The sequence below is a fragment of the Haliotis asinina genome, chromosome 5 (genome assembly GCF_037392515.1).
Source record: "Haliotis asinina isolate JCU_RB_2024 chromosome 5, JCU_Hal_asi_v2, whole genome shotgun sequence".
In the NCBI taxonomy this organism is placed as follows: domain Eukaryota; kingdom Metazoa; phylum Mollusca; class Gastropoda; order Lepetellida; family Haliotidae; genus Haliotis; species Haliotis asinina.
The window spans coordinates 34,130,663-34,156,339 of record NC_090284.1 but is presented as its reverse complement, the minus strand read 5'-3'; the positions used below and the strand labels follow the sequence as shown (position 1 = coordinate 34,156,339).

Here is a 25,677-nt window from a genome sequence, read left to right as displayed (position 1 = left end):
ATTATTATGTTTTCTAACAATCTAAGTTTATGTGGAAGAACATGGTGAATGTTTACACTCAATGCTTGGATATTATAACACTTTATATCTATTAACACACCCCTGTCATACATTGCATATCAATTTGTCTGATGAAGAAGTGTCTACAATATAAGAAAATCGAACAACCATCCGTAACAAATACATCTGCTTCACTTCTGAGACATCAGAGAGCATTCCTAAGCTGAAGGATGGTCGATCTAGGCCTGTATAGGGCTAGAATCGGGACTTTCTCACAACCACTCGGGACGTGACGTGACGTAGGCCATGTTGGCAGGTATTCACCTGACACACAACACAGTAGCAGTTTTCACTACATGTGTAGACTGAGTGCTTGTGCGGTGTTTTTTACAGTGTATCTATCTCTTTCACTGACTATGATGAGATTTGGGAATGTTGTCCAGTCATACCAATCGTTTGAGTGTCTTTTACCAAGAGAATGCGATTGTTTACACCTGTGCATCGGTGACGTCGCCAGTCTTCTACCTGTGCTCGCTTGACCGTATCAAGGTGTTATTAATCCTACCATGGACAATCTTACTGCAGGTGTAGTGGTTCACTCTCAGCTCATTTTCTCCAGTGACATTGAAAAAAATCCTGGACCTGATTATGCCACACAAAAAGATCTGACTGATGTAAAAAATGCTCTTGTGGATGAAATTAGAGACTTTCGCAGATCTATACAAGATGACATCAATATTTGGAAATCAGAAATGAAAGAGATCAATGCGAAACTCAGAAGCTTAGAAAATCGTGTCGGTATAGTTGAGGAGGATGCTAACATAACTGAAAATCAACAGGAATTACTTTGCTCAAATATGGATAATTTAGCAACGAAACTTGACAATGTGACAGATCAAGTTGAAAAACAAGCTGAGACTCTGGATAAGCTCGAGGCCTTTAGTCGTAGAGACAATGTGATATTTTACAATGTAAATGAGAGGCAAAACGAAACTTATCAAAACTGTAAAGACACTGTGTTAAATATCTTAAATCGACATTCCCACCACACCTGGGAAAGTGCAAAGATCATGAGGGCGCACCGGGTAGGACTGAAATGTGACAGTCAATGACCACGTCCCCTCATTGTCAAATTTGCTAAAATCAGTGCATTAAAACTCCGACCAGAACTCCAGAAGCCTGCAATTGGAGTATCGAATGACCTAACGAAGCGTCAACGCGACAAAGTCAGTGAACACACAGATAGGGGTCTCATTGCTTATTACAAGAAGGGACGTCTGGTCACCCGACCTGAGGAACACTCCCCAAAGGAACTGAAAACAAACCAACCTAGTCAAGAAACAGTTCGTCTGGACAGGACATTTGTGAAAGCAGTGACACGTCTGAACAACGTCAGCTTTATTGTTGACAATCCGACGACGTCGACACCCGCACCCACGCCTATACCCACAAGAAGTGCCCATACAATGTAACCACAATAGGAAATCGGCCGGGCCTGTAACCAATTACAAATACCTGCTGATGTCACACCTCTTGATGACACAAACTGTAGCGATTGCTGAAATAAGAACACTTTTGTTCCTTTTACATTCCTTTCATGGAATATCGATGGCCTGAAGAGCAAGTTACAAGCAAGTTTCCTAACCTTCATAGGTCAGTTTGACCTAGTTTGCCTATATGAAACTTTTGTTGATACTTTGATCACCATCCCAGAGTTATCTGATTTTCAACTGTACTTTTGTAAAGCTCAGAAACTGTCTAACTATGGAAGACTTTCAGGAGGCATCTACATGTTTATCAGGAATTCATTTTCACCATACTGTTCAGAGATACCCACTACAATATCAAATGCTATCTGTTTACGCTCAAACAAACATATGTTGAATATTGAACGAGATATTTTACTCTTTGCTGTATATGTTTCACCAGAAGGTTCAACATTCTATAAGAAAGTACAAACTAGTATCCTTTTTGACCAGCTGGAAGAATGGTTACTAGACAACCCCCATTACATGGCTGATTGTGATATTCATATTATGGGTGACTTTAACGCTAGGGTTGGAGATGGTAATCAGTCACCAGAAGCGCCAGATGATAGAGCTGACCACTATTTTCCTTAAGATGAACCAGTACCTATAGACACAATGTTAACTCAAGATACTGTTGTAAACAGATTTTGGAATTTACTTCTGAACTTTTGTTATGTTTTTAACTTACTTCCAGTTAATGGTTGCGTGAGAGGTGATGAACAAGGTCAGTTCACGTACATTTCCGACAAGGGCTGTAGTGTTATTGATCTTATTAAGTTCGTCCCCTAATTTATTCAAGTACTTTATTTGATTTGAAATAGGTGATAGAGTGGAAAGCAAACACATGCCACTAGTACTTAGTTTTAAAAGTGCAAAAAGTAACTATGAGCAACAACAGGAAAAGGATTACAGCGTAAAATATAAATGGAAACCATGTGAAGAACAAATATTTGTAGGTAACATATATGACAGAAAACATATACTAGATTTACTCACAGATGAAATTTCAATAGACATTAATAGTGCTGTCTCCAAGTTTGCAGAATATATTTTAGAAATGGCAAGTTGTATGAAAATTCTACCTCCATGTAAAACTAGACCTAAGAGCTTTTACGGTAGCGACTGTCACAGGGCTAAATAAGAAGCAAGAAAAGGCCTTAAGCGCTTTAGAAAGGATAGAAATAACTTAAATAGAAAGAAGTACTGCACACTCAGAAATACTTATAGGAATACTTGTAGAAAATGGAAAAAAATAAGCCAACAGCAAACAGTCAGTAAGTAACTCTAGACATAACCCTAAATTATTTTGGAAGAAAGTGAGAATTTTTTCTAAAAAGAGGAAACCAATGCCTGACATCTCTGACAAATCATGACTTAATCACTTCAAATCCCTGTATGATAAAACTGATCTTATCGACCAATATCAACATACATGTGCTGCAAGTCTATGTCCTGAATCATGCGATGCTGAGGAAAAGATTTTGGAATGAGCAATTAAAGAAGAAGAAATTCATGATGCTGTAAAATGGTTAAAGATTGGTAAATCGCCTGGTGTTGATAATATTTTAGCAGAAACGATCAAATCATCTGAAAAGCTCATTACGCCATTTCTGCTTGTGTTATTTAATAAACTGTTTGAGAGTGGTAGCTTCCCAGATACCTGGAGTAAATCAATAATAATTCCATTACATAAGAAGGGTGATATCCACAACCCACACAACTACAGGGGTATTTCACTGTTAAGTATTCTAAGTAAATTATATACTAGCATATTGAATAATCGTCTCACACAATGGGCAGTTCTGAAGAACAAGATATCAGAAACCCAAGCGGGTTTTAGAGAAGGTTATTCTACTATGGATCATATTTTCACTTTGAATGTGCTTATCAAAAAATGCCTGAGCAAAAAAAGAAAAAATTGTATGTTGCTTTTATAGATTTTAAGAAGGCTTTTGACTCAATAGACAGATATAAATTATGGAAATTGTTATCACGCTATGGTTTGGATGAAAAAATGATGCTAGCGCTCAAAGGCATTTACTCTTCCATTAAATCATGTGTACAATGAAATTCTCATTTCACAGACTACTGTAACTCACATTTTGGTCTAAAACAAGGTTGTATGCTAAGTCCAGTACTCTTGTCTCTATTCATAAATGAGCTCTCCACAGAAATTTCACAAAGCGGAAAACATGGAATTCAGTTATTTCTGGATATAATAGAAACATTTATGCTACTTTTCGCTGATGATGTTATTTTAGCTTCAGACACTAAATGTGGTCTTCAAAGCCAGCTACATATTTTAGCATTGTATTCAGACAAGTGGGGTTTAAACGTTAACCTTGATAAATCTAATAATGTTGTATTTAGGAGGGGAGGTAGACTTAAAGGTACAGATGTATGGTACTTTAAAGGTAATAATTTGAAAATAGTCAAAAGCTGTAAGTATTTTGGTTTTCTGTTCACCTACACTGTCAGCTTCGGCAAGTCATTATCAGATCTCTCCTTACGTGGCAAAAAAGCATTAATGGAATTAAATGGCAAACTTAAAAAAATTGGTGCGTTACCACCTTATATCTTTTTCAAAATATTTGATTGTTTGTACTGAAAACATACAGATGAATTTCTCTCTAAACAACAAGAGTCATCAGAAGATGACATATTCCTCTGGTCCCAACACATTTGAAAGGACAAATCATCTGACTGTTGCTTAATTTTCTTAGACTAAGTTTGAATCATTTTCATGGAAATCATGAAAAATATAAATGCCAACAGGCACGATTTTCAAATGTTATTTTTCCTCGGCAAAATATCTATACTAGCCAATTTCAAGGCAACATTTCAAAATGTTCCCCTCATATGAATTCTCTACATTTTTAATGTGTTGTTGTACACAGTTTAATTAACTTAAATTGATCAAAATACATTCTTTTGCAATTTGTTCTAGGTTTAGTGTTTTCTACTGTAAATTATACATAATAGTTGCTTGAAACAATAAAAGTTTCCTTTGAAAAAACCTGTGTACTCGTGTCAGTGAACATGCCATTTTGAGAAACAGTTTGACATCCAGTAGTGATGTTGTACATATATCAACATTGTTTTACTTATTTGGTATTTTCATTCAATAAGTCTGACATGAAAGTAGTCCGAAACATTCTGACAATCTGCTGGTTGCTATTTTGATTTTGTTTCCATTATGACCAAGGGAAATACAGTCAAACCCCGTTGTGTCTAACTCGTCGGGTCCAAGGGGAAAGTTCGACTTATCCGAGTGTTCAACACATCCGTCAGCATTGAAAAGACCAAGAACCAACACGACCACGGTGCTTAACACATCGTTATTTTGCAGTAGGATACACAAACGAACAATATATCTTTGCAATAAACGTTTACGGCAGTATTGATCTTTAAATTACAACATGTACAAATGTAAATCAATTCAATCACTTTATTCGTCATGGAAATAAATATGCATACAAAAAGATAAGAACAAGAATAATTTAACAAACTCACAAGCGATCCCATTCAGTAGAAAGCACTAATTCATTTTCAGTCAGTATAAAAAGTTGTATAGTTCATACAAACGGAATCGGAATGTACATACGTGTACAAGTGGGGAATTTATCTCTTAAAAAAAAATCCGAAATTACAGTCTGTTTGGCGTTCGGGCATGGCATCACAGCAGAATTGCTCAAAAGGTTTCTTAATGTATTAAGCTGGTTGGCTGAACAAATGCCTCTTTGATTTTATCAGCATTTTTAATCCATGTAGAAAGTGTATTTCTGGGTATGCCAAATTCAGTTGCAATTTCTGCTTTGGATTTTCCACCCGACTCCACAGCTATGACAGCCTCGTATTTTGTCTCTATTGTCTTCACAGATAATTTGCGCTTTTTAGGTGTAACATGCGATCCAGTTATCCCCCCGGGCTGATCGGGTCCTTCGCTGAATTGCTCTGCCATGTTACTAACCGTACTGGTTAAAAAAAAATTGATCCTACACCTTAAATACTAAACCAAAAACAAAACATCAAATTAGATAATCCAGCTCCGTTTTCCTCACTTCTCATTTTGTATTTTCAAGGAAATCACATGACCGCTAACATAGACTGTCACATGACAACAACATGCGCCATTGTTTGTTTAGAGATATCCTGTCGGTCTGTGATCAACGTGTCACTGGTAACAACTTAATTATGGTTAATTGTTTGAGTAAAGTTCAGTTGGTAAGTGTGCTGACAATGTGTGTATAGATGCGTAGTTAAACATGTCACTTGATTGTTGAGTCCGTTAATCGTTACTTTTGATCTTTAGGTAGCACGTTTATGAGGATGACTTCCGATTGCGCGACTGAAGTTTTCAGTTGCAACAACCAGCTTTGACAGTTCGAGACAAAAGGGTAAATTTGTACTTGTTAGAGCCTTTGGGGACCCTAAAATAAGTTAGACACAACCGGGAATTCGACACATCTAGTTCGACACATCAGGGTAAAAATAATGATAAATATAAGGAAATCGGCAGGGACCGAGATGTCAGTTCGACACATCGGAGAATTCGTCTCAACCGAGTTCGAGACAATGGGGTTCGACTGTAGTCAGAAATGAGGAAAAATACCACGTTGGTAAAATTGCTCCTATTTGATATATAAGCAACGGAAAATTTAACACAAATTATATGATTGTAGATAAGATTATTCTTCTCAAATCTGTAATGTTTGACAAGTATCTTACAAAAATTAAATTCATGAAAATTATTTATGCTACACCAAATTAACATGCAAGTCTACGGCTATAATGTCAAGTACTCCAATAAAACTGGCATGTGTCTGTACTGGTGGAAAATTTGAATTGATATAATGCAAACAATATTTTAGCTACTTCTGATATCTATACTATTTTGGCTGTAAGAACTACTTGACAAAACATGTTTATGATGAAAAAAGGTTAATTTTCGTATAAACTTGCCCCTTTATGTGTCATAATTTTAGTCAACTTAGCTAGTTGTTTAACAAACAATCAAAGAACATTATTATTGGTTGTTATTACAAGGGGGTAAGCACAGTAGTTGGAACAGTGAAACAAATGCAAATGTTGCGTAATGAGCATTAACCCTACTTGTTAACAGTGTTTAATGTGCATCACCCCTTGTTATACAAAAAAAAAGCGATACATGATTTGATTTCAAATTTTACCCTTCAAAAGTTTCTTTCAAATATTGCAGACTACTGCAGTGATTAACATTCCTTCACTTATGCCTAAAGATAACTGAGAGAAATATGTTTTGCATGCCTAGACTACACTACTACTCAGTCTCTGAAAATATACAATTTGGACAGAGACAATGAACTCCATCAACATTAAAAGGTGAGTTGGGAAATTTGGAACCCATGGACAATTTAGACTTGCTCCATTTTGCATCACAATCGGGATGAGAGAAATGGAAAAAAAATATGGCTCATTCAAATGTACAAATGTAAATCAATTCAATCACATTATTCGTCATGGAAATGAATATGCATACAAAAAAATAAGAACAAGAATAATTTAACAAACTCACAAGCGATCCCATTCAGTAGAAAGCACTAATTCATTTTCAGTCAGTATAAAAAGTTGTATAGTTCATACAAATGGAATCGGAATGTACATACGTGTACAAGTGGGGAATTTATCTCTTAAAAAAAAATCCGAAATTACAGTCTGTTTGGCGTTCGGGCATGGCATCACAGCAGAATTGCTCAAAAGGTTTCTTAATGTATTAAGCTGGTTGGCTGAACAAATGCCTCTTTGATTTTATCAGCATTTTTAATCCATGTAGAAAGTGTATTTCTGGGTATGCCAAATTCAGTTGCAATTTCTGCTTTGGATTTTCCACCCGACTCCACAGCTATGACAGCCTCGTATTTTGTCTCTATTGTCTTCACAGATAATTTGCGCTTTTTAGGTGTAACATGCGATCCAGTTATCCCCCCGGGCTGATCGGGTCCTTCGCTGAATTGTTCTGCCATGTGGCTAACCGTACTGGTTAAAAAAAAATTGATCCTACACCTTAAATACTAAACCAAAAACAAAACATCAATTTAGATAATCCAGTTCCGTTTTCCTCACTTCTCATTTTGTATTTTCAAGGAAATCACATGACCGCTAACATAGACTGTCACATGACAACAACATGCGCCATTGTTTGTTTAGAGATATCCTGTCGGTCTGTGATCAACGTGTCACTGGTAACAACTTAATTATGGTTAATTGTTTGAGTAAAGTTCAGTTGGTAAGTGTGCTGACAATGTGTGTATAGATGCGTAGTTAAACATGTCACTTGATTGTTGAGTCCGTTAATCGTTACTTTTGATCTTTAGGTAGCACGTTTATGAGGATGACTTCCGATTGCGCGACTGAAGTTTTCAGTTGCAACAACCAGCTTTGACAGTTCGAGACAAAAGGGTAAATTTGTACTTGTTAGAGCCTTTGGGGACCCTAAAATAAGTTAGACACAACCGGGAATTCGACACATCTAGTTCGACACATCAGGGTAAAAATAATGATAAATATAAGGAAATCGGCAGGGACCGAGATGTCAGTTCGACACATCAGAGAATTCGTCTCAACTGAGTTCGAGACAATGGGGTTCGACTGTAGTCAGAAATGAGGAAAAATACCACGTTGGTAAAATTGCTCCTATTTGATATATAAGCAACGAAAATTTAACACAAATTATATGATTGTAGATAAGATTATTCTTCTCAAATCTGTAATGTTTGACAAGTATCTTACAAAAATTAAATTCATGAAAATTATTTATGCTACACCAAATTAACATGCAAGTCTACGGCTATAATGTCAAGTACTCCAATAAAACTGGCATGTGTCTGTACTGGTGGAAAATTTGAATTGATATAATGCAAACAATATTTTAGCTACTTCTGATATCTATACTATTTTGGCTGTAAGAACTACTTGACAAAACATGTTTATGATGAAAAAAGGTTAATTTTCGTATAAACTTGCCCCTTTATGTGTCATAATTTTAGTCAACTTAGCTAGTTGTTTAACAAACAATCAAAGAACATTATTATTGGTTGTTATTACAAGGGGGTAAGCACAGTAGTTGGAACAGTGAAACAAATGCAAATGTTGCGTAATGAGCATTAACCCTACTTGTTAACAGTGTTTAATGTGCATCACCCCTTGTTATACAAAAAAAAAGCGATACATGATTTGATTTCAAATTTTACCCTTCAACAATTTCTTTCAAATATTGCAGACTACTGCAGTGATTAACATTCCTTCACTTATGCCTACCCATGGACAATTTAGACTTGCTCCATTTTGCATCACAGTCGGGATGAGTGAAATGGAAAAAAAATATGGCTCATTCACTAGATGTCAAAATCTTATTTATTGTTTGAAGGATTTTAAGGCCAATAAAAGATGGCTGCAGTGGGAAAATGTAGCATACAAATCAAACCTAAATGATTGACTGGATGTTAATGTATGCTAGACCCATTAAAAATGAAACAGATCTTTGGTTTTTATTAAGGCACTTAATTTCTCCATCTCTTTATTCAGTTATGCAGATCTACTTTTTAGAACAACTTTACACAGGTACCCACCTCTGTTGATCAAACTGGCCTCCATCGGTAATGAGCACAGATTCTTTTGGTGTCTTTTTCGAAAGATAACCATCCATGACTGCCTCTTTTGTCTGTGAAAATAAGTATCACAGTGCTACAATTCAACTGACCAAACACATATTTCTGTTCACAACAACCAATTCAAGTATGTTCTTCATAAATTATTCACACCGTATCAAAAGTATCACAACACCAAGCTTTTCCTTAAAAACTAGAGAGTCAAACCAAAGGCAATCAAAAGTTAAGTAAGATACTTAAAGTAAGACTTAGAGTTAAGTACGATACAAGATATGAATAATAGGAATTTGTTTGTTTATTGTTTAATGCCACACTCAGGAGTACTCTAGCCACAACAGGTGAAGTAAACCATATCAACAAACAATGTGCACACCAAATCAGCCATTTCAAAACTTTCAAATTTCCTCAACACAACATTAACAAAGACACTGTCAAAACACAAAGCAAATAACATGGTTACACGAAGCATGAATTGGCCATGGCATTAGAAATGTTCAGTTTTGATCCCTCTGTTAACTGGGATCAAGGCTATTACAACCCATCAGCTTTCAACCACCCAACCACAAATAATTATCCACTGAAACCACTCTGGCTTCTCATCAAATGCCTAAATGACAGATCGTAAATCATAAAATCTGATTGCAATAACTGTTTCATCAATAATTAATACAAATATATTTATCAACCTTTGACTGCTCTTTTCGATCACCATTATAATTATGTCAGGCCGTCTACAAGTACCGATGTCGGCCTGGCCGCTACATATCTTTCAGAATCTATTTCATTATTTCTGTATCTACGGATGTTCTTTTTTGAAAACAAGAAGCATTGTCAATATGGTGACATAATCCCTGACACAAATTATCAAATTATACTTAAAAAGTAATGAAAATGAAGTAGCGGTATAAGATGAAACCCAGTGACCAGTTCTTGAGATAACATGTTGACATGCATCCTCGATATCTCCAGGCTATACGTTCCGATAAGTCTCCACTATACCCTGGACGCATCTACGGCTCTGCCCGATAAATTTATTACCTCCCTTTGCTGACTCCGCCTTCTCTCAGTAGCCAATCAGCTAGGCCGCCGTTATAACCGATCTTGCCAGTGTCAACAAAGGTAGCGGTCGCAACTGTGAAGGTTTGCTCACAGTGCGTCCCAGATTTTAAGGAAATCATACAAACAAATTGACAGGTCCGAAACTTTAAAACAACATATGCAAGAACACCTTCTACCTCTTCCAGAGAACCTCTGCATGGTTTCTGTTGCCAAGTATAATCAGTTAGATAATTAAAAAAAGGAAAGTGAGTTGTGATTGGTTCGCTCAACGTCCCAGCGTAGACACCTGACTGGATGACAAGACAGTCAAGGGAGGTAATAAATTTATCTGGCAGAGCCGTAGATGCGTCCAGGGTATAGTGGAGACTTATCGGAACATATACCCTGGAGATATCGAGGATGGTTGACATGCTGAAATAATCAAAATGTCTCTGAGACCTTGAACATTAAGTAAAGGTCACCAAAATCTACTGGGCCCTGCACCTTCTCCAGATGAAGCTTGATGTTGACTGTGAAGAAAATCCAGAGAACGGTGGTTGAGGTATCTCGCAGACAAGCTAACAAGCAGCTTATCATGCGTAAATCTTCAAAGTGTCGCCATGACCTTGAAAACTATGTGAAGGTCACCCAAATCAACTGGGCCCTGCACCTTCCCTAGATAAAGCTTGGTGTTGAATTTCAAGAAAATCCAGGGAACAGTTCTTGAGATGACTTGAGGTGAAGGTCAAGGTCACCTTTCTTTTACTGTGCTAAACCTAGATACTAAATATGAAAAGAATCTAGTTAATGGTTCTTAAGATATTCCAATCTGTATGTATGTACATACGGACGGACGGACAGGCAGAGCCTAATACTATATCCCCCCGCTTCGCACTATACGCGTGGCGGGGGATAATAAAGGTTCTTCAATGAACAATGTTTTTGGTGTTAAGTGACTCAGTAATGAGCATTACCTCCCATGGGTATTTTTCACCAACTGGGCTGTTCCCATTCTCATTGCAAGGAGGTGGATTAATTAATTAATTAATGTGTCTCTCAACTGGGAGTTTTCACAAATGGGAGAACACCGACATCCCTCGTTACTATGGTTTCACCATTGGGTTTCTTAAATAACTCACATTCACTAATTGTCATGTTAATCCCATGTAACTTTCTTTGATGCTTTGTTTTCCCACCCTTGTTATTGCTATCTCATTATCTTATCTTGTATATAAACTTGTGTACCCAATCATTCCCCCATATGCATGAAAACGCTATAAGAACCTATACAGAAATGTCGCCATTATCAAAAGAAAGAAGTTGATCATCCATAAAATCTTTACATCTCTAGAGGTAATATAAGTATGGTAACTGTCAGAAATACAATGGACAGATCAACATGTATAATGTATATGCCCTTATCACACTGTACCCATTCCATGTAAATAATCAGTGATCATTATGGTTCCATGTAATATGGTACCATGTGATTTTGATCCTTAAAGGTCACATGCAACCAAAAAATCAATCATAATTAAAACACAATTATCACTTATTCATGACATATAATATACATTGCTGCTTGTAAAAAAACAAATAAACAAAATTATAAGCGTACAATCTCGATTCAAAAGAGCAATATGTTGTACTTGGGCTTACTTTCCTCAAAATGAAGCCCTCGGGAGACCGAACCCAGTCATAGCGAGTGAGTGGGCACTCAAGTGTAATGATGGCTTCCGATTGGCCGGTTCATTTGCTTATACGCTGAGGGCTCATTGTGTGTACAGAAAGATGATCTCTTTGATGGGCATTTTAGAAGTATGGCGAGTAAGATTCTCTATGGATAACGATTTCTTTTATTGTACTTGATGCGTCATTTCAGTATGGATTCACATAAAGTTGTGAAACAAAATCATATACACTAGAAGTTGTTATCCATAAAGAAAATTTAAGGTAAATGCATGTTCTCTGAATTTGCATTCAATCCAAATAAAAATCATCTCAGTAGAAGTGGTGAACTACTGCGTGGCTGGAAACTGTCATTTGTCCAGGTCCAAAGCAGAACTTTAAATCAGACATTGAGCTTTCTCTGACAGAAGCTGCTTACCATAATCAACAATTTTTTTATTTAACACGTACATACCAAAATAAGACTACTGCTCATGACTTCACACTCCTGGCATGCATACTGTTTCAAGCTCCAGTTATTCACTGGGTATGCATTATGGGTGCAGCGCAGCACAGCTGTTTCCCCCAGTGCTGGTGGAAATTTAGTGAATCATTTGAATTCGAGGGCTTTTTTTTTCATCACGTTTTTTATCAACGTTATAGGCTGAATTGTCATTTTTGATGATTTGTTTCGGTAAGTGCATACTGAAAGGTATCAGAATCTGCAAAGTTGTGTTTTACATTGCAGGTGACTTTTAAAAGTGAGTGAGTGAGTTTAGTTTTACACCACACCCAGCAATATTCCAGCTATATGGCTGCGGTCTGTAAATAATCAAGTCTGGACCAGACAATCCAGTGATCAACAACATGAGCATCGATCTGCGAAATTGGGAACCGATGACATGTGTCAACCAAGTTAGCGAGTCTGACCACCCGATCCCGTTAGTCGCCTCTTATGACAAGCATAGTTGCCTTTTATGACAAGCATGGGTTGCTGAAGGCCTATTCTACCCCTGGACCTTCACAGGTCTGACCTTTAAAACTTTTTTAATAGTTTGCTGGTTGTTTGGGGGATTAGGCAGCATGAGCCAGTATGACAAGAAACTAATTACGATCATATAAATAGCTGGGGTGGACACAAAGAGTTGGTACAAACACTGTATGCTGAGGGATGGAACTAACCTGTGGTTGGTGTGTCTAAACCATTCTGAGTTACGTTTCTGGGCTTTATTTCTTTAAAATTGAAACATGGAAAAGGGTATGATTCATTGATGGTAGAAAAACTGGATTTGTCCTGCATTAAATGAAATGAAACTTATTTGGCACTTAATCCTCTTAATTGAAGTGGCACTTATCTTGTTGACACATTTTCTGTATGCTTGAAAGTATGTTACAGTCAGGCCGCGTTAGTCCAGACCCCAACAATCCGATTCCTGCGATATCCGAACAATAACTAGCTGTAACCAATCTTGTTTACTATGTAAACTCATTACCTGTTGATTCATTAATACAGTGCTTCACTCCGTATCCGTACGTTAATTAGCTGTAACAGCTTATCTAATTACACATAGTTCTACTTCATTAATCCGGTGGTACATCAAAAAGGTTCAGATAATTCCCTCACACCGTGAGCCCCATTCAGTGGTAATTGTTAAATGACACTTCCCAGTTGAACACGTCGTTAGTTTGAGATTTTGATCAATTAGTAGGTTTCACTCTTGGTTAGTTTGAGTAATGCCCGTCATGTTTACTTGCTGTATGAAACACTGATTGTGTCAAAATGAGATCACCTGCACGTGACACTTGTCAGTCATAATGGCGTAAAGCGGGTTGTTTTATAAACTCGGACCAAATCACATCCTGGCAACCAAGAAAATGGCTGGCACTGGATCGGTCAAAATCAAGCTGTTTGTCATTGCAAATTCGTGACGTCCCAGATGTTTTGGAAGGGACATAAATCCAGACATGTATGTCCGATATCGGTTTAACAAGTAAACATGGATGACATCAGATATGTTTTGTGATTGGCTACAATCATTTGACGAACAGATGCGAACACGTGGTCGACATGTGATCTAACTTTGTGACAATGCTGCCAGTCACAAATGTGCCAGTGTCAAACTGACCAACGTGAAAATTCATTTCTTGCCCCTAAATACCACATCGCACATTCAGCCAATGGATGCTGGCATCATAAGAACATTCAGGACCCACTACAAGAAATATCTCGTCAAGCATTCGTTCATATGTTTTTGTATTGCCATGTCAAAGGGAAGTTTCAGTTGTATGTTTCACTATCCGAACGTTTTTGTTGAAAAACAGATGTGTTCCGATTAGTGTGGCCTGACTGTATATTACAACAGACTATCAGTCTTCATGAGCCTAAATTGCTCAACATTGAGCCTAAATTGCTGAACATGTTGAGTCACTACATTCATATTTTCCTAAAAATTGCTTTCTAACATAAAAATTATTGTGACTTTATGATTAATAATAAATGTGGATAAACTTTACTCCATGATAAATCACCTTCTCATGCTCAAATTCAAGATAATATTTCCCCCTTGCACCCATCACAAGTCTGCCCACACCATGGGGCATTTAGAACTGGCTCTTGTCAGACCAATGAAATCTAAATTTTTCTGATTAGCATGTACTGAAATATAGCATCATTTTTTCAGAGATAGAAAGTAATATCATTTTCTGACATGATTTTCATCCCCTGCAATGCACTTTGCAGGGGGGTATTAAAATGCACGCCATCCGCCCGTGCACATTTATCTTTGCCAGAGCAGAACTTTAAAACCGTTTAATATTTCTTCACCAAACTTGGCAAATAGATAGGTCAAACCTTTCACTATTTCTTCCCCAAATATGACACATAGATTGGTCTGGTGGTGTACTGGTGCCTTTTGGTAGTTTTGGAATACTGAATAAAATACTTTTGGCATTTCCATGGAAACAATTTTGACTTAATTTGAAATTGGTGGTAGTGCTCTTTTCTGGAGCAGAGCTCTAAAACCATTCAATGCTTCTTCACCAAACATGGCACATTGACAGATCTAGTGATGTACTGCTGCTTTTTGGTAGTTCTGGAATTCTGAAAACATATTTTTGGCATTTCCATGGCGACAGGTCTGACTTCAACTGAAATTGGTGGTACCGCTCTTTTCCAAACTATTCCTTATTTCTTCACCAAACTTGGTACATAGCTTGGTCTACTGTTGTATTGGTGCCTTTTGCTAATTTTTGAATTCTGATTAAAATATTTTGGCAATTCCTAGGCAACAAGTTTGACTGAAATAGGTGATTGTGCTCCTTTCAGGGGCAGAACTTTCAAAACCTTTCATTACTCTCCTTCCAATTTTCTATATATACACACCAAAACTTTGGCATAATCATAACTTGTAGACATATTCATGAAGGCTATTTTGCTGTTGCCGGGGGATATTGATGACTTTGTCTTCTTGTTAAACATGAAAACATACTGGCCCAATTAAATAAGAGTCATCAAAAGATGACATATCATCTGCCCCCACTCATATTTGAAAGGACAAATCATCTGACAGTTACATGATGTTTTCTTTGATTAAGTTTGAATCGTTTCCATGGAGGTCATGAAAAATATAAATATATATATGTAAAACAGCAAAAGACCCCACTTCAAGATCTGTTTCATATATCTGACAAAATCTGTTTAAAGATATCAAACAGTTTTCTCCGGAAATGAAGCCTATCCCTCCATTTTGAGACTAAGTCAGAATTGTTTCCATAGAAATTGGGAAAATGATAAATCTCAAAAATCTGAAAAATACCAAAAGGCACCACTTTACTGTCTCCCTTACATATCTGCCAAGTTTTGCAGAAAGATATTTAGAAGTTTTTGAGTTGTGCTCCAAAAAAGAAATTCATCCCTCCATTTTGAAACTAAGTTTGAAACATTTCCATGGAAATTATACAGCACAAAAATCTGTAAATAGCAAACGGCACCACACTGGGGTCTGCCACATATATCTACCAAGTTTTGTTGACAAATATTAGGAACTTTTTGAGATGTGCGCCGGAAACGAAACACACCTCTCACTTTTGAGACTAAGTCCGAATTGTTTCCATGGAAACTGAGAAACTGAGATATCAAAAAGAACCTGTAAACAGCAAAAGGCACCATTTTAGCTTCTGATAGGTATATCTACCAAGTTTTGATGAAAAATATTGAATGGTTTTTGAGTTCTACTCCAGAAAGTCCACCCCACCATTAACTAACTAACACCAAAATGTTCCATGGAAAAACAAAACAAATCTGTAAATAGCAAAAGGCACAACTATAGGTTGAGATTATTATATCTATCAACTTTGGTCTAAAAATATTGAATGGTTTCTGAGTTATGTTCCGGAAACAAAATGATTATGGACGGATGGGCGGACGGACAAACAGACGAGGCGGTGGGGGGATAAAAACCCAAAACAATGCAGTGAAAAACTCAGCAGTGTATTAACCTTCTGTAGTACAAGTAAGGCAAAAGCCTAGATATTGAGGCAAAACCATTAAAATCATGTATCCTAAATGACCATGATGAGGCATTTTAAAAATTGTAGTTAATGGAAATGACAAAATCTTGTGAGGTTATCAGTCTGTGTGAACAAGCCACAAAAACTTTGCTTATCTGTTTTATAAGTTTGCCGCTTGAGCCTAAGATTGTCTAACGATTTCCATATTTTGGCAGGTGGCTGTACGTTTTCAGTAGACAACCACATATTTCCACCATTACCAGTCTCTTACTTCTTAAAGTATGAACTTTCAGATTGCTGTGTTTACAAACGGAATGAAAGCTAAGGTAAGGAACATGTGTGTGGCAGACCATATCAAGAGAAAATTGTCAATATTATTAACGTATATATAATCAGTGACACATAAGTCGCCAACCAGCAAGCCACAGGCATGGTTTTGTTTCGCCCAGGCAAAATTCTATTTGCCTCAGGTGAGTGTTAATTTCTATCACTGCATTTTCACCATTATGCCTAGCTTTTAGATCATACTTACACAAAGTAATATATTAACCCAAACATTCAATAGTTTGACATGTTAATGTCACCCATGAACCATCACTCCAATGGTACTAAGGGACACACTCTTCTGGGTGCGTCAGTGAGAGGAACAGTGCAGACTGACGTATGCAGTTACATCTGCTGGTCAGCATCCTGGTTTTGATCTTCCATGTATGCACGTAACGATCCTGGCAAGTTCCTGACAATGTCAGGCAAAGTTTGTTTCTTAAAACGTGTTTAGAATACAGTATGGTTAATGTTAGTGGTGGGAATCAGTTAACATCTCACAAATGATGATTGCCTCTTTACCAAAATTTTGGTTAGCATAATTTTTCGAATTTTCCCATACAGGTTGTTATTGCAGGTCCAACTTTAAGGTGATGACTACTAATAAATACACTATGTGCAAGAACATAAACTTCATTGAGTCTTCATGAAATATTCAATGATGACTTTTCAGTTACTGAAGTGTTTCCTAAGAATTAAACAAGTTTTCAAGCCTTGACAACTTTGGTGATATGTTCCACTGTCGAGTCTTTCAAAGATATAAACAGTAGTTACAAAATCATTTGTATTCGGTATGAGAAAATGTGATTCATTGCTTGGTCTTTTGGTCACTGCGACCAGGCTTTGATTATTTCAATTACTCAGAACACCACTAGTTAATGTTCGACCTTTTATACTGTAATCAATTTTTAGGCTCTTAGTTATTTCTGTGAGTTTGGGATATCATCACAAAGGCCGAGTCAAAAACCAAAAACAGCAGACACATTGAAAAAAATAGTAAACAAAAGAGACCATCATTTTCAACTTGTAATACAGGATTATCGACCAGACAGCAGAAACATTTCATGTAAGCATTAGTTGTGGTTGAGATGAAGGTCAGCTGAACAAGAGTAAACACAATGACCTTATCAGTCCGACTGCACTTTCAGCATTGTCATGTATATTTTGCGCATCATTCCGATATTTTTGCATGAAACTAATTTTAGTATCTACATATATCCTTGTTCAACATCACATCATATTTGGATATAGGGGTATGCGTTTTTATTCTTTGAAGGCTTTTGATTGTTTGAATAATATTTACATGGGAAATTGGCTCAGAAAGTGTACTATACCACATTTTAAGCCCCTACACAAGTGTTGGAAGATCACATGTAGCCATTACTGCAACATGACAGTCATGTGGTTTAGTTTCTCTGATGTACAATACTGATGTACAAAATTAAAGATGGGACAATATTGCAGCTTCTTAGGAACAGGTTAGTAAACAGCAATTTAATTCAACCTTGTAAGTAAAACTGATAATATTAATGAAAATGATTTGTACATTTTATGAAATGTATAGGCACACATATTTAAAGGAATTGTCTTGTTTATTGCACTTGCTTGTGTCGTTTTTATTCACAAAACAATTAAGAAAACTGACTGACCAGGTGCGAGTTTGTCAAAAACGTTTAATGATCACTGTTTTCGATAATAAAGTCAATTCAAATTCGATTAAAACATATTTTGATAGTAGGATATCTAACTCAAACAATATTTATACGAAAATTGTTTAAACATATATAAACCAGGTTATATCTTAATTTAGACAAACCATATGTCCATATGAAAGATTTAGTATCAAAATGAGAGAAACCAAATCATTCCCTCGTTTTAATAAAAATGGTATTACACAGAAGGTCTCTTAGTATCCTCTATAAACCATGTAATTGTTGATTTATTCAGGCCTGGGACGCCATTTCAATGATAAAACCATTCATTTTATGTTTTGTCTAAAGTGTGTTGAATTCTGACATAGAAGCCGAGACCTTTCGCACAATCAGTGGAAATTAAGTGAGATATACTAATCAGCAAACAAGCGTCACAAAATGCACAAAACATGCTATGATGTCAACTAAAATGTTTGCATTATTTTCAGTTATTTCATTACATTTGAAGATGTGTCTGTTACTCTGTTAATAATGATGCAATATTAATCAAAATACATCAACACAAACAGGGGAATATGGGAATCTAAGAACTAAATTGCGTCTAATAGGGCCATCCAAATCGCTATTACCTGCTTTTGCATGTAGTATCCTGGCGTAATGGGTTTTTCGATCGAATAGCAATAAAATATTTTGTGAAAGAAAAATAAATACAATCTTTTAATGTCGTAAGACCTACCTTCAGACAAGATGAAGTTTATTTCATAAACTGTTAAATCTACATACATATCACGCATTTTCTAGCATTAATCCGCCACTGCTGTCGGAGCAATCTCAAAGTTTCGCCGGACATGACATCATATGTCTTTGATCCTTTCATTGGCTGAATATTTTTGGCAATGTTATGATAGTATGGCATGCCCATTGCATCAAAACCCCGCACTGTGCTGTCAAACATTTCAAACTGCAGAGATAATAAAGAATTTGCCTTTCTAAATTGCTATAAAACAGTGTTAAGTGTAGCCGGGAACAAAACACCTGTGGCAGTAGATTTCCCATGTCATTTATCGTGGTGAGTACCATATGAGACGGAATGCCATAGCATTCCCCGTCCAGCTACTACAGGCTTATCCTCATTATCTAGAGCCTCATAATTACACTGTTGGTAACTGGCCTTCTGTGCGTTGATAGCCTCATATAGACAAAATGATATAAACGGCACCAGTGTCTGTTTGGAAGTGAATTTTGCAATTCATTGCCGATTTTACGGAATCATTTCGTATGTATGCATATTGTTTTTAAATGAAGAGATTCCCCCTCTAACATGTGCATCTATCACCTACTTGATCCATCAGGTGTATTATCCCACTTGAGCTCGATGAAAAACATGGTCGTCCACCGCTGAGGAACAGGAAAGTAACGTTATTAGGTGTAAGGACGGGGAATCTTATCGGGAAGGGCGGAAAAAAGCTACAATTTTTCCAAGTTGGTTAAACCTCACGAATAATTGTTACATTGCAAAATTTTGATAATTCACACACTTGGTCCACTTCCTAGTTACTGGTCAATGATGTAAATAACCGCTAAGTATCGGCAGAAAATGTGTTCACCGCGGGAATAGCAAACGGCCCTATATATTTGTGTCCCACCAACAGCGGGGATCGTGTTGCTGACATGCAGACTGCTGCTCATGGATTTTCTGGCATTGTCGCGCTATAAATGGGAATCCTAATAACCGATCGAAAACATATGATGATTGGAAACGTATGACGTCACAATACATTGGTATCTTCTTGGAGCACCTTTAGATTTCAGCACCACAATTTCTCGTGAGGACGTTCCCAGCCGTAGGTCACATGTCAGTGAGACAGGTAACCAGTTTGTGAGAACCCGCAGGACGTGAACCCACGACCTTCGGATTGTTAGCCCGACAGCTAACGGACTGAGCAACGTCCACATTGTTGCACAACGTGCAAATTTAGCTAGTCATTCCTGTGACGTCATGGAAATGAACGGAAAGAGTCGAATTGGTTGCAGACAATTACGAAGGTTACGGGTAGACTTGGTGCCTCATGCTTTCAATCTACTGATGGTTGCCGAATGGTCCCAATATCATTTGGCACGATCATCCTATTCCGTCATCTACAAGATACCATGCTGTGTTGAATGAGCCGATATGGTTCAAATTGAAAACGGTTGTTGACATTAGGCGTCAGACGTTGAATTCACGGTGCATGCATGAATCAGGTGCTTGTATAAAAATGATTGTGTGCTTTCGTGACAGAAAAGTGTTGTACGGAACCCAGAAGGATAATGTGGATCATGCTAAGGGAATGTGTGAGACATGGGCATGTTTGATGACGGCACAAGGGTGAGTTAAACTTTGAATCATTATTGAAAATACATAGATCTAGAGGTGAAAGTTGCTGGAGGCCGATTTCCATCAGCCCAAAATTTCGACATTAAACCATTTCATCGTTTATTTAACTTTTGACATTTTTGGTCTCCCATTTTTCTTTGTGAACAAAATATCAAAAATGGAAATGGAAAACAATTGGTATATACTCATGCATTTACCTACTATACTGGATTAGGTCCCTTATCCTAACCCTAAACCCTTACCCTAACCCTAAACCTTGGAATAATTCTAATAAACATAATACGCTCACCGAACCGGCACGAAAATGGCTGACGTATCCAATGTAATGAATTCTTACCACTTCGTAAAATAAATATTTCCTTGTAATGGTGCAAATAACTGAATGACAAAGATACGTATGTATATTAGTTTACAGTTATAATTCCTTTGACCCAAAGAGTTACGTTTGAAACTGAAATATAGAATATATTCAGATTTCTAATTAACCATATTCAGATTTTAACTGCGAATAATAAAACATGGCACAATGTGACCAATGTAAGTCATTCTTACTAAATCTAGAAATACAAAATATATAAATACACAAAATATAACACCTCAGCACCTCTTAATACAAAGAAATATGAGCATATTTGTCAAAAAAGAAAAAATATTTAAACCTGGTGCTTGCGAAAAATTGTGCATCCGCAGGGAACTACTACTGGAAACTCGCAACATTGTTGGGTTTCTGTAATGACATGGCTGGTAGAGATGAAACATCAGTGAGCGGAGCTTATACGCACTCGCTGAGCTTGACGACCTTGGTTGCTATGCCAGTGTCATAGGGCATTGTTTCAAGAACGTGCTTTTGAACACAACCACTTGCAATTATGTAAAATAGTATTATGACGTGTTTTTAAAGTTTGTGGTGCTGTATTCTAAAGGTAGGCCATCTTTTCTTACAAATTGTGAAACTACCTAAAGGTATCCGCTCATATTGGGGAACTTTATATTGGAATAGTTTGGTCCCCTGAACAAACATAACGAAAATATACTGTCCATATCCACAGCAAATTCTCCATGTTATCTGAGTTAAAGGGGCACTGATGCGGAGCGAATAATGTTTCTCGCCAACGGTCTAATTACGAAACCAAACCGCAAATTGGTCCGCGCCTGCTCCTTCGACCGTGACGGACAAAGGAACTGGGCTCCTGTCCATATTAGCAGAATTTCTTCACCTAAACAGTCAGGAGGCCAGATGCCCATCATATGCCATTTGTTTAAAAATATCCATGGTATTCCTTGCCTGATCGTAACCAAATATCCCAGCAGTGTGGTTCTTTTCGGATGCTTGGATGGTATAGTTACTGATCCAATTTGATCCTATTTCTGTGTTTTTAACCTCCATATTTAATCATGTTACATGAAAATATGATGTCTACAGGCACGGATCAATCCATTTGTTTCAGTACGGAAGATTGCAAAGCTTTATATTTAGGTAGTTTTGAGTGTTGGGTCAGCTGTGATAGCAAATATCATACGTAAATTTTGGTAGCTATGGTAGCTTCAATGGTTTATTATTTATGATAATAAAAACACACAGCTGATTTATTTAAATTCGTAAACAAAAAACGATGACTTTGCCTTTGGTAGAGAAATCTGAAAATTTTCTTACGTTAAAAACCCCTTATTTCACCTATTTACCCAAGTACACAGCAAATGCCTGTATGTATTACTTATGTTACGAAATTCCGTTGGTATCCTCAAAACAGTTTCGGCCCATAAGTGTTTTCAGGCTGCATGCGACACAGAGATTACATCTTCCTTGCTGTAACTCGCGTTTGATGGTGTAAACCTACACGTGTTATTTGTCATCATTCTCTGGATGGTCAATTAATGAATTTATAACAGGTATAATTAGTAGTAACACCACTTCGGTTACTCAACAAAGGTTCCCATTTGGCATTTCTCCTGTCTGGAGTAAATACTCAACATTATAAATTAAGGTCTGTAATGGCAAATGTAGTGTATGTTATGTAATATGTGCATGTAAGTGATGCAAGAGGGTTTATCAGCTGAGTTACAAAAACAAACATCGATCAAAGGATTAACCGATAACACACTAATTGATTAATTACTTTTATCTTCTAGCGGATTTGTCAAAAGGCAGTGTGTGTAGATGACTACACCCTGTCGTAAAGTGTGATTGTAAAAACAACATCCTCCCTTCAAAGAATTAACCACCCTTGCGTTGACTGATTGATTGCTCATTATTGGTTAACTAAATTACTTTGAATAGTGGACATCATACAATTAGTTGCCAGGTGTGCTATCTTGGGAGACCAATGAGAGGTTTATCTGGTTTTCACCAATGAAAGACGTGAAACAATGTGCTACTTTTTCGCAAATGAGACAGTTGTAAGACATGCGACACAGAGCAGGATTATTTACCAGCAGCAGATGAATGGAATACGATTTCTTTTACGTGGATATTGATGGATATATTCCTGAACTAGGTAGTAGCCTGACATTGTTGCTATAAAATTAGTCTGTTTTACATTCATTATTTGCATTTTGTTTTAATTTATTTGTTGTAGCATTCAGCAGAATCTGTATGACGGAAAACACACACTAGATCGCGTATGTGTGTGAAATAGGATCCACATTGGCAATCTATACAATGTATAAATGTTGCTGTTATGTTAGAAATTTACTATGAGTATAAGCAGATCATGTGTTCTTTTACTAATTTTCAGAATCATACAAATATGACAATAAAATAATTAGGCTTGCGAGACAAAATATAGAGACGTACATTGGCTTCGTTATTTTTCTGTCCTAATCGTTTTTTACCATTTCTACCACTGGCAGATGATTAACCTTCAAAGCATTTCATTTGTTTTCATAATACATTTGTAATGAAGTAAAAATGACTTCACCTTAGTTGATCTGTCTATAATTAAACTATCAATTGCGCTTACGGACTGCGCAGCACAGGTCACGAACCAGTCACGAATGCTGGGATATCATGCGGGTACTCACGGGAGAAAAACAATAACAAAAGGTTACACCAGTCCACAGAAATTGCTCCGCATCAGTGCCCCTTTAGGGCGGTGGGGTAGCCTAGTGGTTCAAGCGTTCGCTCGTCACGCCGAAGACCCGGGTTCGATTCCCCACATGGGTACAATGTGTGAAGCCCATTTTCTGGTGTCCCCTGCCGTGATATTGCTGGAATATTGCTAAAAGCGGCGTAAAACTAAACTCACTCACTCACTCAGTGCCCCTTTAAATTGACCTCATGTAAAGCATAGCGGAGTTATGCCCCCTTGTATTTATACGCCATGATCTCTCTCTGTTGACGTTTGAAATCATCGAAGAAAATCCATTTACTGCGGCCCGACATTTTTAATCGTGAGCGCATGACGTTGTGCATTAGCACATAAATCCATTTCATATATACTTATGTCGTTCAGACATCAGGCTGTATTTTCTAACCCCTCGGGTAGTGGCAGTTATATTTATACCAACGGACAGAAAATTAAATTTTCTACATTTCTGTGTAATTATATAGCTGTGCGCAGATCCAGGCCCATGGGAGAACAATTCTCGCACAACGTTCACTTTTCAAACCTTACGAATATGTGCGCCTGAAAATATAACTCGGTACTCAGTCACCAGTGTGAAGTACGTACCAAGTCAGATCCCTGGCTTTCCAATCGTCTAAGTGCTTCATTCTTTCGATCCAACAGGCGTTGTTTCCTAAGAGCTTCCATGTGATAACTGTTAGCCATGGTAGATGACAATTCAAAGGTGCTGACACTAATAATCAACAAGCAATAATTAACAGTGCAACTGTCTGAAGAATGACAGACTCTATGAAATCGTGTAAATAAACTTTTGCCTAGTTGGTTTCTAATAGCAACGGTCATGCGCAATTCTCAAACTGTTAGTTGACTATGGTGTAATAAACTTACCAGACTCTATAAAATTTCTTTTCTATTGTATCTAAAGTCAAATTAATTGCATCAAATTAAAAAAAGCAACTGAAAAAGAAAATTATACTTATGACCTAATAACAGTGGCGCCCTGATGATGAATTCTTAATGGCAAGTGAGGTACTATTTATGTTTCAAATCATATTAAAGTATCTCATGCTCTGGAAAATTTCGCTCATCGCAGTTTGTATTTACATTTGAAGTTTACTTTCGTTGAATTATATAAATTTTATTTTTGGCGGAAAGGATTAATTTACTACAATCGTTGTTGTTTTAAATATCCTCATTGTAAAGGGGGTTACATTTTCTCAGGCGGAGAGTCCCGGTTTGCGCAGACCTCCTCTGCGCATCGTGCATGTGCTACAGGAAAATTTCTCTCATCTAATCTGAATCACCTAAATATTATACTTTTAAACATATTTATATTCAGATGTGTACATAAACTCACTATTTAAATACCCATCATCATCTTTTTTGAGGTGAGTATCCAATGGATCTGATATTTGTATTCATGGTAATAGATTGTATGTTTTCCATCTACGAAACCGGTGTGCGAAAACATCTTCCGTGTACAAATTTGACATAGCCGTTCTGTATCTTTTGTTGAATGTTAAGCACTTTATTAATTTTGCATATATCTCTAAATACCGATTGCGAAGTAATAGTCTTTATACGTGTTTGATACTTCATGAAATCTTATGAAACTAGTGGAAAATTGGGGAATATGAAATCACGTTTTCGCGGCAACATCGAACGCAAGACTCAACTGTGGTCCAAGACTTGCTGAATGTTTTCGATATGTTCACAATTTCTTATGGGCTTTTCACTTCGTATGTCCTTGTTATCTTAACGCAAATTTTCGGTCAAACCAGCCGTTTAACAATGTTAATTCAGAATTGTTCATAGAAAGTATAGAGAAGAAGTTAAACGGAGTGGAGGGCACGTTTGAATTATGGTAAT

The 25,677-nt window shown here is 36.9% G+C and overlaps 2 protein-coding genes across 5 annotated transcripts in view; one reads left to right on the top strand and one right to left on the bottom strand.

Annotated features, from left to right (window-relative positions):
- LOC137284076 (uncharacterized) overlaps positions 1-24,633 on the bottom strand; it is a 36,859-nt gene extending 12,226 nt beyond the window's left edge. Inside the window, exons 1-2 of the mRNA XM_067815748.1 lie at positions 24,415-24,633; positions 9,137-9,228 (exon numbers count right to left, since the gene is read on the bottom strand). Of these exons, the coding sequence (XP_067671849.1) occupies positions 9,137-9,228; positions 24,415-24,513 (191 nt within the window). The 5' untranslated portion in view covers positions 24,514-24,633. The remainder of the gene's footprint in view (positions 1-9,136; positions 9,229-24,414) is intronic.
- A 352-nt stretch (positions 24,634-24,985) lies between these two features.
- Positions 24,986-25,677, top strand: part of LOC137284061 (ras GTPase-activating protein-binding protein 2-like) — a 38,711-nt gene continuing 38,019 nt past the window's right edge. The window contains exon 1 of one of the 4 annotated variants that reach the window (XM_067815717.1): positions 24,986-25,196. The gene's annotated coding sequence lies outside the window, so the exon portion shown is untranslated. The remainder of the gene's footprint in view (positions 25,197-25,677) is intronic. The other 3 variants (XM_067815720.1, XM_067815716.1, XM_067815718.1) reach the window with 3 other exon arrangements.